Source organism: Pundamilia nyererei, unplaced genomic scaffold (genome assembly GCF_000239375.1).
Source record: "Pundamilia nyererei isolate P.nyererei 1_Seehausen unplaced genomic scaffold, PunNye1.0 scaffold00065, whole genome shotgun sequence".
NCBI lineage: Eukaryota > Metazoa > Chordata > Actinopteri > Cichliformes > Cichlidae > Pundamilia > Pundamilia nyererei.
This window is the reverse complement of record NW_005187466.1, coordinates 2,920,719-2,934,032: the sequence shown is the minus strand read 5'-3', so window position 1 is coordinate 2,934,032 and position 13,314 is coordinate 2,920,719. Positions and strand designations below refer to the sequence as shown.

The 13,314-nt window shown below is 40.3% G+C and overlaps 1 protein-coding gene across 1 annotated transcript in view; it reads right to left on the bottom strand.

Annotated features, from left to right (window-relative positions):
- rnf38 (ring finger protein 38) overlaps positions 1-13,314 on the bottom strand; it is a 24,662-nt gene that overhangs the window by 8,078 nt on the left and 3,270 nt on the right. Inside the window, exon 3 of the mRNA XM_005735850.1 lies at positions 3,498-3,559. Within this exon, the coding sequence (XP_005735907.1) occupies positions 3,498-3,559 (62 nt within the window). The remainder of the gene's footprint in view (positions 1-3,497; positions 3,560-13,314) is intronic.

The window sequence follows — 13,314 nt, the reverse complement described above, 5'->3', positions numbered from 1 at the left end:
ATAAGACTAGAAAAGCACCATTTAAATGCCAGTAAATTTTTATGAAATAGTGTGCAGGCGTGATTACAGTAAAGTAATCACGCCTGGTAAAGTTAGTTCTTTACCATCCCTAGTTACAACAGTGTTTACAACAGTGTTTACAACAGTGTTTCTGCCTTTCATCACTGGAGGGCTGGTCTGTACAGTAAAAGCTGGTTAGCAGCTAGAAGCCAGGCTAGAGTAAACTTGTGCACACCGTCATGTTCAAATGCAGTCAATTAAAATCACATGTAGATGGTAACCTGTGTAATCTCCCCATTAAGCATATTTGTTATTTAGAATAGTCATTTCTTGAATATTACATAAACTGGTACCAATATATCAAAATTTTCTATTCTGCCCAGCCCCAACACTAACTATGGTTTCTTTAGTATTACATGTACAATATTATATCAGCGGACTGGAAAGAAGGAAGGATATTTGATGAAAAAAAAATAGAAATAAAAAATAGAAATACAGAAATGAGTGTGACTTTGGTATTTGAATCTGTCCAATCAAAGGGCTAGAGCAACGTGAGAGAATCAGGGCCCCAAATGAGTGAAAAAATGTGGACTTGGGTGTGCCTCTTCAATTTTTTATATGTTATGTGACTCACCATACACCTTATCATTTGGGTCCAAGATAAACAGAATACAAGCAAGTATGTTGTAACTTCTTTTGAAGCCATGTGATAGCTGAGCAAATCCTTTCTGCCTTATCCCCTGTTAAAATTCATTCAGATCTCTATTTTTAAGGGTTTTCTTCAACAGGTAAGGTGGAATGAACCAAACATTTTGAAAAATAAATACGTGAATAAAATGGACAAGGCGCTTTGAGATGGCTTTTGCTTCAGTCTTGTTTTTGTATTACTACTCTGTAAGTCGTTTTCTAGAACACATCTCGTATTCGGTGCTGTAATGAATTCAGTTTATCTTCAAAGTACGAAATTTTCTTTCGTCAAACAGGCGAACTCGAAACAAACAAAACAAATAAAAATATGAGCCTTGACATGACGAGAAGACTAAGACTTCAGTCACACAAATATGTTTTCATTTTAAAACAAATCTCTGTACATACAAGCAGTGTTTTAGAGTTTTACAAATAATCTCTTGTCTGTACTAACAAGGCTATGAAGGCATATTAAAATGACGACACACATGCATGCTGGGCATGATTGTGACACTGTAAACAAGACAAAAGGGATTTTGGCTTATAGAAAAAACTACAATGAACGAAAAGCAAAAGGTACAAGAAGAAAGGACCTGGACCAAAGATGAGGAGTCGCAAAGCAAATATGACAATCTATTAAAGCAGTACCATAAGCATCATAAATTGGTACAGGAAGAAATGGCAATGGGGGTAAAAAATGCCCACACAAGAAGGATGAAATGCCTAGCTATAATGTTTTGACCCAATTTAATTAGCAAACAAAGCTCAAACAGAAACGTAAGTCTTTTCTGCCTGCTGTCCAGGCTAAAACATAATCCCAGACTGTTTTTGAAACTAAAATCTGTGTTTTTAAATTCTTTTTTAGGATGGACACTTGGCATATATGAAGTACACATTAACAAATTAAACTTATTCCCACTGCTTTGCTTTTGAAACACATTTTTAATCACATTTAAAAGTCAACAGATTCTTTCGGGAGACGCAACACAACATATGTTGAAGTTCAAGTTGGAATCGGAGTGAAACAGTGAGGATAGGTTATTTGTTACATAAGAAATGAAAAATAAGCTTTTCTCCATTTCATTTTATCAAAACCAGCAGAAGATACTACAATACACCCATTACGGCATTGGATGGAGGGCACTAGTGGTCCACCCCCACCCCACTCTGAGACACTAAGCTCCTCTCTTCCAACCCAACACCCCACAACCTCTCTACCAGTCTCGCCCCAACCCCAAAACCCTAGGGACATCTACTGTGCCCATTTTCATATCTAAGCCAGTCTCCTCTACTCCCCACCCTTCCGAATAACCTCCTACCATCCCCCCTTTCCTTCCATCAGATAATCTAGACCAATCTATGATCGCCTCTTCATGTGCCCCCTGCTTTTTCCTTGTCTGCCTGCCCTGTCCAAGACCCTTGCTTAAAACATGAGGCCAAAAAAGGTTCTTAGACAGGACATACACATCTTAACAAATGCAGACTATTGCCCATTACTATGAAAGTTTGATGGGCCTGTCTACCCACGTTAGAGGGAGGGGAGCAGACACACCCTTCCACATTCTCTTTCACCATGTCTACATTTGGGGTATGCATGTATCCACTCTCACCCACATACACATAGCAACTCTGGCCAACAGCTGTTATGGCTTCACTGTCTTTGCTGAGAACCAAAATAAAAGAGAGGCCCAGAGACTGCATGAAAATACAAACCTAAAAAAAATACAATAGAGACCGGGTTTCTCTTTCCTGCCATGAGAGTCTGTTCACGAATTTGCACACTGAGCAAATATGGTCATTTGCTTTTACAGATTCATTAATATTTTGCAGACATGCTCCCACTAGCACTCAAACACTTCTCCCTCCCCCACTTATTTTCTTTCCATCAACAAGATTTCAAAGCCCATTTTGTTTCCTCTGCCACTGTTCCTCCCTTCCTTCCCCTCCTTTCGCTTCTCTCACTCCAACCAAGTTCCACAGCTGGAGGTGAAATCATTAGCAATACCCCCTCCCTGTTTTTGGCCTCGCCTCTCTCCCTCCCCTCTTTTCCTCCAAGCTTTCTGCAACACCTTCCTCAGCATCCTGTCTCGCCTCTCCTCCTTTTTTTTACCCGTTTTCCACTTCATCTGTTAGCTTTTAACACACAACTTCACTTGTGATGATGACTATCATTTACTCAAGTACACTTGTATACTGAAATATTATCAGTAGCACACACACAAACACACAAGGTTTTTGTTTTGTTTTTTAAACTGGTGACGCAAACATATAGTTTCTGAAACAAAAAGGATACGCACCCTTAGCAGAAAAGGGAAACTGTTTTTAGTGAAAACACTGCAAATAACGGAAAGCGGCTAAATGCAATATCCAGTAATCAGATTAATCTGCTGTAAACAACTGGACATCAGCTGGTTATTCAAAAGCATGGTATGGTATGCTTTATTACACAAAAGTAAACAACAAATACATGAAACGATGACAGCCTAACTATTTGTAAAGAATAAACTTAAACAACAATCTGCAGTCCTCTCTCACAGATGTATAATGTGCATACAGTTATGTACCACCTCTTAACATACTTTGGCATTTATGAAATGTAAAGCAGAGGTACTGCTGTTTGAGTTTCTCAAGGAGGCAATTGGAGGCAAATGTCTACACAAGAAGCCTCATTGCCTGCTGCTGAATACTAAACACCATCAAGCACTTCTCAGAGCTTCATCTCTGGGAGAGGGGTCATTAAACCAGTACATTTTAAAAGTTTTTCCATTTTCCAGAAATTCTGTGAAAACTTTAATAAATGTCTTTCTTACCTTATCGCTCTCCTCTCCATACGCATGGTCTGGGTGGCAGTGGTAGGACCCGCCAGAGGCTCCTGTACAAAGAAGGAAAGAACATGTAAGGCTTGCTACAAACCTTTCGAAATGAGTAGTTTTTCCTTATTATACCACTTTCAAGTCCATTTGAAGGTCACAATTGATGCCCCTGCATGGTCACAACAAATGGAGGGCACTCAGACATCCTTACTAAGCCATCTCTACACTCCTACGACTCTTTTTCCCCACTCAGACCCTCTTGCATGCAAAAAAACTACAGCAAAAAGTCTTAAATTGCCCAGAAATCGCCATCATCTGCGCTTGGTAAGTTTAACAAAATTGTATTTGAACAACCATTATCATGCCAGGCTAAAAAGTTTCTCTATGTATTTCTCATCCAAAAATACAGAAGCAGCTCATTTCCCTAAAAATACAACGCAAATAGGCATCAGTTTTTCTTATGTACACGGCCATGAAAGTTATTTTTTTTCTGTGGTGTACTGTGTATCATTTTATAATATATACTACAACATAAAAGGAATACCTTTTGGCGTTATTTACATTATAGCCATTGTTTGGAGACCTCTGTATTATCTCCATTTAATCCCTTTGTTGTTATTATTCTAACCCAACTTAAGGCTTTATACACAGCAGCAAAAAACAATGACAACATGTTTGTTTGTGAGAACGCTTGCTGACCGTGTGTACAGCAAAAAAGTGACTGAAACACATATGGCATACTCTTGTCTCACATCAGAGGCAGTAGATGTAGGCACACATGCAAAAACACACACACACAAAATAAACACAGTAATCCTGGATTAGAGAAGCTTTCTGATGATACCGCCGCTTCCATCACAGCTAAGACTTTTACTCTTTTGTTTTTCAACAATCCTTTCATCTTTTTATTGTCTTTCCTATTTATTCTGGCTTTTATTTTTCCTTTGTCGTGGGGACGTCTCTCGTCTGAGACGTTCTCACCACAGATGGTGGCAGTGGTATACACACCAAGGGTAAGCACTCCCAAGGGCACTCCAGACAAGACTACCTTTTCAATAAAAATGAACGAATCAAAAGTAAAAAGAAATAGATGCACACAAAAAAATTACAAAGGTGTTTAAAAAGAGAATTTTTCACCTATCGGCTGTTTGTTTGTGGGATTTTTCCTGCTTACAGCCAGCCTCTTTGAAGAGAAGCTATGACTGACAACAAAGGGGGGGAAGAGACAGAAAGAGGCAGAGTGAGGTTTTCACAACTGAATTCCTCAGTCCTTAAAAAGCATTTCCTTTCATACTTCAATCCCTAGAGCAGGACAAATAAATGGATTGAAAAGGTTGAAGTAAGTAAAGCTTATATTAGTGTAGTGAAAACCAGGCTAAAAGGCTATTTCCACTGAGATGATTTGGGACAGAATACTGCTGAAGTATTCAGGGAGCTCGCCGGCTGCATAGCGGCTCGTCTCTGCAACACTCATTCACTGATCACAATAGGCAAAAATCCAGCTCCCTCCCTGAATGTGGTCTCACTTGCACATTGTCAGAATCCTGTAAATTGACTCAGAAACGAGTCATTCAGTTAGAGTCACTCTATAGAGCACAACACAGAAGCTACAGAGCAGGTTTAAAATGTTGCAGTAACATCGTGTTCACTGTTGGACTAACAGACTGTGCACAATCTTGGTTCTGCTGTTAGGGCACCGAGAAAAGCCGAATGGTGGGATTTGCAGTATGAATTACAATGTGCGAGGAAATGGCAAATTCTTCGACAATATCTAGGACGTTTTAGACAGTACAAAATGGATTTCATGGACACTGAACTACTGTACGAAGGACTTTGTCACATGAACCTTCATTGGCAAGCCACGGACTTTGCAAAGGATGTGACCTTCTTGAATCACCTTTTCCGTGTCTTCAGTCATTTTCGCAAATCCAATGCAGTCCCCAACTTTCCTTGACATATGAGGAAGCAGTGGGGTCGAACTGTCTTTGCCCCACCAAGTAAAAAAGTCTATGACAAAGAAATGGGTAATATAATCAGCTGCTACTCAAGTAAGTCTCCCATTATAAATAAAGATATAGATAAAGTCCAATTTTACTGTTTTGGACTACAGTTGGTGATGGTTAGTCTTATTCTGCTGTGGAGACTTCAATGATATTGTTGCAGCAGCACATGAACCAGTTCTTCACCTGGTTTGAGTGGCCCTCCCAGCTCACAGCAATTTTCCAGGGTAAAACAGCACCAGTCCAAGATAGCAGAGTTGGTAGTCAGTTGGTGACAATGAGCATCTTCGGAGAATAATAATATCTTGGACTAAAACAAAAGCAGTCTGGCCAATGAAGCAGTCAGTGTACAACTACAAGAGGCTATGGTTAGCTGGAAAAACAGCTAACCTGGTTAAAAGCATAATGAACCAGTATTTGTGAAGTAACATTTACATACATGTGGGAAAACAGCAATAGGCTGCAAAGTTTTCTAAACTTAACTTTCAGGTGATTTTGTGTTTAAAAGTGAATTTTGCATAGCTATCTGAACAAGAGGAAGTCGGACACAGTAAGATATTTTGTTGCTAGAATAATAAGGTCAACAGACTGCATCATGATGGAGAATTGGGGTTTTTTGACAATTAAATATCTGCCATGTGAAGCAGATGATATGAAAAACTATGACTCATAATACTAAAGACACAAAGTACTGCTTTAGAGCACCACAATTTATCTCTTGTCTCTTTGAAAGTCACAAAACAAACTTTTGAAAAAACTTTTAAAAAATGAACTGAGTGTGCAGTAACCATTTCCTGCTGTGTGAAATTTAAAAAGGTCTTATCTAAATGAAGGAAAAATGATTGCAAGCAATGCCAGCTTAAGTAACTATGTGGAGAATGAATAGTTTGCAGGCCCCGCCTTCCCCGTGGCTGCAGAAAATTGCCATCGACTTTAGTTGTTTGTTTCACGAAACCAGCACAACAATGTTGGCAGGAGAGGGTGAAGGAGGAGAGAGAACGAGAGAGAGAGAGAACTGTGGGTGACAAGAAGAGGGCAAAAGGGAGGTGCAGAAGAAGAGGACAGGGCTGGAAACATGCATGAAAAGGTGAGACCACTGAGGAGGAAAGGGAGACAGGAACAGACACGGAGTGGAAGAAAAACGAGTGGAGGGAGAGAGAGAAAGAGAGAAGAGCCAGAGAGAGGGACCAGGGTGGGGGTTGTGGCTTCCCCTCTTGACTGCTATTGATTTTCTGTAAGCCTCAGAGTGCATCAGCTATTTCTATCCATTTCCTTCACCTCTCCCTCCCCTTCTCATCCCTCCCTCCCCCCCTGCACTCAGCTCAGACACCCTCCTTACACATCCTCCTCCTCCTCACACTCTCCATCACTTCATCACCATCCCTCCCAGCCACCGATCTATTTCCCTATCTGCCGGCCTGTCTCCCTCCCATATATTCCTGAAGCTTTATCGCACGGCACCCACATTTCCTTTTCTTGCCCTATCGCACCATCTCTATCCATGATCTCCATCAGCCTCTCTCTTACCGTCTATCTTTATTCAACTACATCTTCTCGTTTCATGTCCAAATGGAAAAACACAGGAGAGAGTGGGTGAACAGAAATGATAGATGAAAGGATAGATGATAGATAAGCAAAAGGTTTACTTAACAAATCACCAGCTCAACAGTAACAACCAGCCACAGAAGGCTTGCTGCAGAACTTGTATGCATTTACATAGCATTCACAGAAAGTAAGCAAAACTGAACATATGTATATCACACACACACACGCATATACACACCTCTCACATCACCCCGCCTCCTGAACACATGTCAGAGCACACTTCACACCCTAGCGCAAAGCAGTCAAGTAACAAGCTGATATCCAAGCTTAAAATAGGCGGGCATGTAACGCTTGCCCAACCATTACCTGCTTCACACGCGCTTCATGGCAAAAGAGTGTGTCACGTATAGAAATGGGACTGATTCTACTGTTCTCCCACTTCATTGTCCTCCTACATTTCCTTCCTCATTATCTTTCTCATTATCTTTTTTTGTGTGTTCTGCTGCAGTCCTTGAGGTTGCTCCTCCATCCTGCATTTCTTCTCAAGCCTGAAAATTTACATCCCACAGTCTGCAAGCGTGTGCAGGTGGTTGCACATAACATACTTGAGTGTGAACTTGTTGTGAATATGGGCAACAGTGAGTAACTCGCACATCTATGTTCTTTTTTGAAACCTCATCTCTGCATGCTTACATCAGAATATTATGTCGTGTATGTATAATAAATAGTGTTTGCTGAAGCATCTTTCAATGTTTTTGGATTTAAACTTTTGCCATGGTGAAGTTTGCATGCCTTTGTGTGTGTGTGTGTGTGTGTGTGTGTGTGTGTATGCGTGTGTATATTTGTTTTACCAAAAGTCCCAAGTAGCCACAAAAAAAACCCAAAACAAAAAAAGTTTAGAAGCATGTTTCTTTCAAATTAAGAGTCACTGAGCTCAAATATTAATGTAATCCATTCAAAAATCAACATTGTTTATTCATATTTATTACATACAGGTTAACACAGAGATATTTTTTTGCATTGTTTAACTAAAGGGGAGGTTTCTCCATGCTCACCTTAAATAATAAGTGACTAATTTCATGGCAGCTACTTTCTAAACCAGTACATTGCTAGTAAACATAGTTCCTGTCAAAGGCAAGTCTGGTATTTTTGTGAGTATGCCTGTCCCAGTACTGTCTCCGTGAGCTCAAATACAGGCTAAGTTTAAACATGAGCACAGTCCAAGAAATGGCCTATGGCTTCTTCCGACATGACAAAATGTTTAAAACTGGATGTGTAAATGTATAAAGTACATTCTTTATGACGAGGCTGGTATTGTTTTGACCTTCTGCATCTTTCAACATAATAGCAAAATGTGGATCTGCAGACACACAGAAACTTTACTGTGCTCTGCCATTTGGGTATCTTAACACCCACTGAAGCATACTTTGCAACTGACTTTCATTTCATTATACTACAATACAGGTCAGACTCAAACCCGAGCCACTGAACTCCATGCGGCATGTGGTCGCCTGCTCACCTACTGAGCTAAAGTGGTGCTCCACTGCTACACTTTTTTTCTTTTTTGTTAAATCCGTCTCCCTGAACTATTACATCCATTAATTTTCTTGCTCTTGCTTTTAAAGTTTTCTGCTAACCAACTAGCACCAATACTCCCTGTACTCATACCAGCTGGCCCCGTGTCCCTTGTTCTTCTAAACAGAGCCCGCACGACTCTGAGTACTGGTTCAGGAGCCATAATGTCGATATAACCGCATCCACAGAACAGAGGACAGTACTACCGCCAGCAGGTTCAATCCAGTGGAGTTGAGAGTCCATTCGCAGGGTACGAGACTCACTGGAAATGAACCTGGTCACACCGCTCCAGTATGCTGCTCTTCTATTATGTATTTGTGACACAAAAAATTTCAAAATTTAAATATTTGCAGAGGAGTTTTATTTCATAATTGATTTAAGAAAGCGCATGCGTTAGAAATAGTGGTCTAAGAACTCAATAGCGTTGCGGCTGATATGAAGCTGGTCTCTAGCTCGACTGTGACGTCATCCTGTCTGTATGCACATGTTTCTAACAGTCCCATTCCTGCTCCCAGCCCACCCAGGCAGCCAGTAAATAAGGCGTGTGCACTGACGCACCAAGTCAGTCGAGTTCATAAAAATACAAAATGCACACAGCGAACCGCTCTTTCACACTCGTTCTCTTTTCTCACTCTACCTTCTGTCTTCAGTCTTCCTCTCCACATTCCCCTCAGTGAAAGACAGAAGCCATCTGAGCAACAGCATTAGGACAAGGAAAGTAATGGGCAGAAAAGGAGAGTGCTAACTGTCTTAATTCTCTACTTTCCATCATAAATTTTGACACTAGTGCCACAAAGTGAGCTCTCAACTATTTGAACTACATTCTGAGGAGCCCATTGGAAATAGCTACTAATAAAATGTGCTTGCTCTCTGTCTTTGGGGCAACTAACACATCATTTATAAGCCAGGATCAAGAGTGTACCCTGGCTCTCTACTTATTAGAGCTGGGATCTGCTCCAATCCCTAACTTAAGTGAAACTAAGCCTCCTGGACATCTTTTATCTCAAATGAAAAGAAAGAAAGTGTAATATTATTTCATAAGCTGGAAGGTATAAATCTCACAGCCCCCAAAAAACCTCCAACTAGATACTGAGTAAATAAATAAGTAAATGAAATTATCTTCACATTCTGACCAATAAAACACCCTAAGTGCAATTAATATATATATATATATATATTTATACCAAAAACAAAACCCAATTTCCCTTTTTTTTTTTAAGTTTTTTTTTTCACCCCTGAGAGCTTGAGAGGTGGCAGGAAAGGCTATCAAAACAAACACAGACAGAAGCTTATAGTTCACTGAAATATCTTAATGACTCTTCTCTACCATCCCTACAGCGTGTTCCACCTCTCTGCTGCCCATCTGTATGCACAGTATGTTTAAACAGTTCCTGTTTGCCAAAATACCGCTCCACGAAGCGCTGAATTTTCAATGGATGTAGCCTTTTAGCCATATGTTGGCAAAATGATGAATGTTTGGAAAACACTCAGCATATGTGTGGACAGCAGAGAAGTGGATTATCCTGCACATGAGGTTTGGGGGTGGGAAGGGTTTTCTTATAGTTACACTTTACAAAACATCCAAAGCAAACTTACTACTTCAATCTACAACTATGCAGATTAAAATATTCAGTTCATGTAAATGAGCAGTCTTGGTTAAAGCAGTGAAAACAAAGACAAACAGAGGTGGAAAAGGAGAAGGACACAATGAGGGGTAGTGTTGAAATGCTCAACAAAGATAAGGATACTCAACTGTTGAGGCACAGAATTGCAACAGAAGCTATTTGAGATTAAAAAGAAATTTCCAAAGGCGAGAATAAGAAAATATAAATCATGAAGTTGTATACATGAAGTTGTATTACACCCAAATTTCCCCTTGTAGGACAATTAAAGGATTATTCTATTCTGTATGAAGTTGGTTGGGTTTATACTTGTGCTAAGGGTTAATGGTGGCCCTATCATAGTACTTAAAAAGTACAACTTGACATAATATGCCATTTCCCAGCAGCTTACTGAGAAAGGGTTACATGAGCGGGAAAAGAATTTTACAAAAGAGGATATTTCTCGCAACAAAAGGGGAAACACAGGCTTGCAGCCATGATATAACAAAAAGGTACATCCAGAGGACATATGCAATTAAACTGAAAGCAACAGAAGGCCAACATGCAAACACCAGGAGCAAAGTATGCCTCCCTCCCATCCTCCTCCTTAATTCACTCACCATCCATTCCTTCCTGACACATACCTTTACCCACATTCCCAAAGTTAGTGCTTGTCTTGACTTCAGTCAACTGTTCTGGCCTCTTCATGCCTCCAACACTTTTTCAGTATCCACACCTCCTCTCAGGTTGCACACTCAACTGCTTTGTGCAAGAAAGACATGCTTCCTGTCTATGCTTTGCTTATGGCCACACCCCTGACGTGCTACGTTTCTTCACCAGCCCTCTTCCTTATATTTGTTCACATCTTCCTTTTGTTATCACTGCCTGGTCTCAGCCTAATCATCTTCCCGTTCCTCATCCCCTGCCTGCAACTGACCTTCCTAAAACTCGTTCACTGTACTTGCTTAATGCAGTCCTATGACTACAAATTCCCACCACTGACTTGTTTTTTAACCAGCTATTGCAGTTTTTGCTCACTCATTGGCTTCCTTCTTCTCTCCTCATACTGACCTTTCTTCAGGAGTTAAGTGACCCTTTGGCATTCTCTCTTACACTTAGTCTCAGAAGCACCTTTTTTCCAAACCAGATCAGAGCCCTTTCCCTTAGATTCTGAGCTAATTTAAGGTCACTTTCCCCTATTCCAAGGATCCTCTCTTGCTGACCAAAGTGACTGCTTTGTTGTTTATTTGGAGTGACAGAGTAGCAGGGAACCCCTGCTACTTGGTCAATCCAAGTGAAAGAGTTTCTCTTCAAACTAGAGGGGGTTGCCTGGGCGACAAGACAAAGGAAAGCAAAAAAAAACAGAGTGCATGTTTCCACTTCTGTTACAGACAGAAGGATGGAGAGGACAGGAGTGGAGTGGAGGGGTAGAGGTAGAGTGGCAGGATTGTCCGCCTCTCTGCTGCTTTGGGCAATCCATTAAAACGATCCCTCCATTAGACAAATGTGAAGGAGGAAGCCAAAGAAAATGGACCGGAGGGGTACAGAAAGGGTTGACTGATTCAGACGGGAGGGAGAAGTGAATGTGAGTAACAGGACAGACTGTGACAGAGGTGGGTCGCAATCAGGGTAAGATATCAGCTGCTACAAAGGATGTTTTTATCAACTCGGACCAATTGGCAGCAGTCTTAAACATTTTGAGAGCTTTTCCGTGCTTCTCTTTTGCAACCTCAAGTCTTAGTTTTGCAGACATCAGCTCTCTTAAGTCTGAAAACATAATGATTTCCTAAAAAGTCATGTGAACTTTATGACAGATAAAAAAAAAAGAGGAAAATACCCTTTGCACTGTGTACAATATGAAACAAGTATGAAAGAACAACACATAAAGAGGAAAATGGGAGCAAAATAATTACAACGGGGGACTAGGAGAGTAGAGGAGATGAGTGGAGAAAAGGGGAAAGGAGAGGAGAGTAGGGAGGGGACTGAAGAGTACAGGATATCATTATCTTTCATGTCCAACGCAGGTGACTAGCAGTGGAAGAATGGATTAAGTATCCCTCCTCTCTCCCAGCAAGCAAATCCCATTCTGAGAATGGAAAGAGGGTTTAATAAGAGGTGTGTAGTGGTGGGAAAGGTCCAGCTAGCCAGCTGCTTTACTCTTGTAGGAGTACGTTTAACTATAAAAGTACACCCCCACCCCACCCCCTGCTTCCTGCAGTTAACAATGTAAACAGCACTCAATTAAAAATACATAGAAATGAAACAATAACTTACATTATATTTAAACTGCAGTATCTACTAAATGAAAGAAACTTTTATATGTGTGCATTTGTTCTACTGTTAGACTCATCATCTACCTACACAAATGCAGGAGAGAGTAAAGTACAAACACAAATGTGTACATCCACCTGTAGCCTTTCTGAGTATCTGTTCTTTTGTGGGTGTCAGGTTGTGTTGAAATTTGTCTGAACAACAAGTTGGTAAATTTATAGAATTTCTACCCAGGTACTCCTCCTCTAAATCAAAATCAATTTGGATGGAAATACAATAAAGTCATTCCATTCATTGATTTGAGCTATCCATTTCACAGCGAAGCTACTATGATAGAGTACAGGCAGCAAGTCTCAGTGGGTCGATAAACTCTGAAGATAACTAGAAGCAGTTTGGTGAGACACTGTGACTTGGCAAACTAGTCTATATTTTTATTCTTATTCATATTCATTTGTCTTGGTTCTTCGTTCCTTCCTAAGAACAACATACAGAGACACAACTTTATTTCCTTGGAACTCAACACAAAGGCATACAAGTAACACACACACTGCTTTGACAACCTAATGACTGAGTGTTCAAAAGAGGCCTCTCTTTGTTTATGTGGGTTCAGCTGTGTTCTTGCTCTCAGTCTTCCAAACAGGTAAATCCAGTCTCTCTAAAGACCTGCTCAGTTTTTTGTGTACACAGATATGCAAACACCTACTGTTTAAAATGTGAGTTTTTTGTTTTGTTTTTTTAAGTCATCATCATCTTCATCATTATTACTCTTATATATGCAACTCAAGCCATGGACTTCAATAGTTTCATTTCACTGTGTATCTC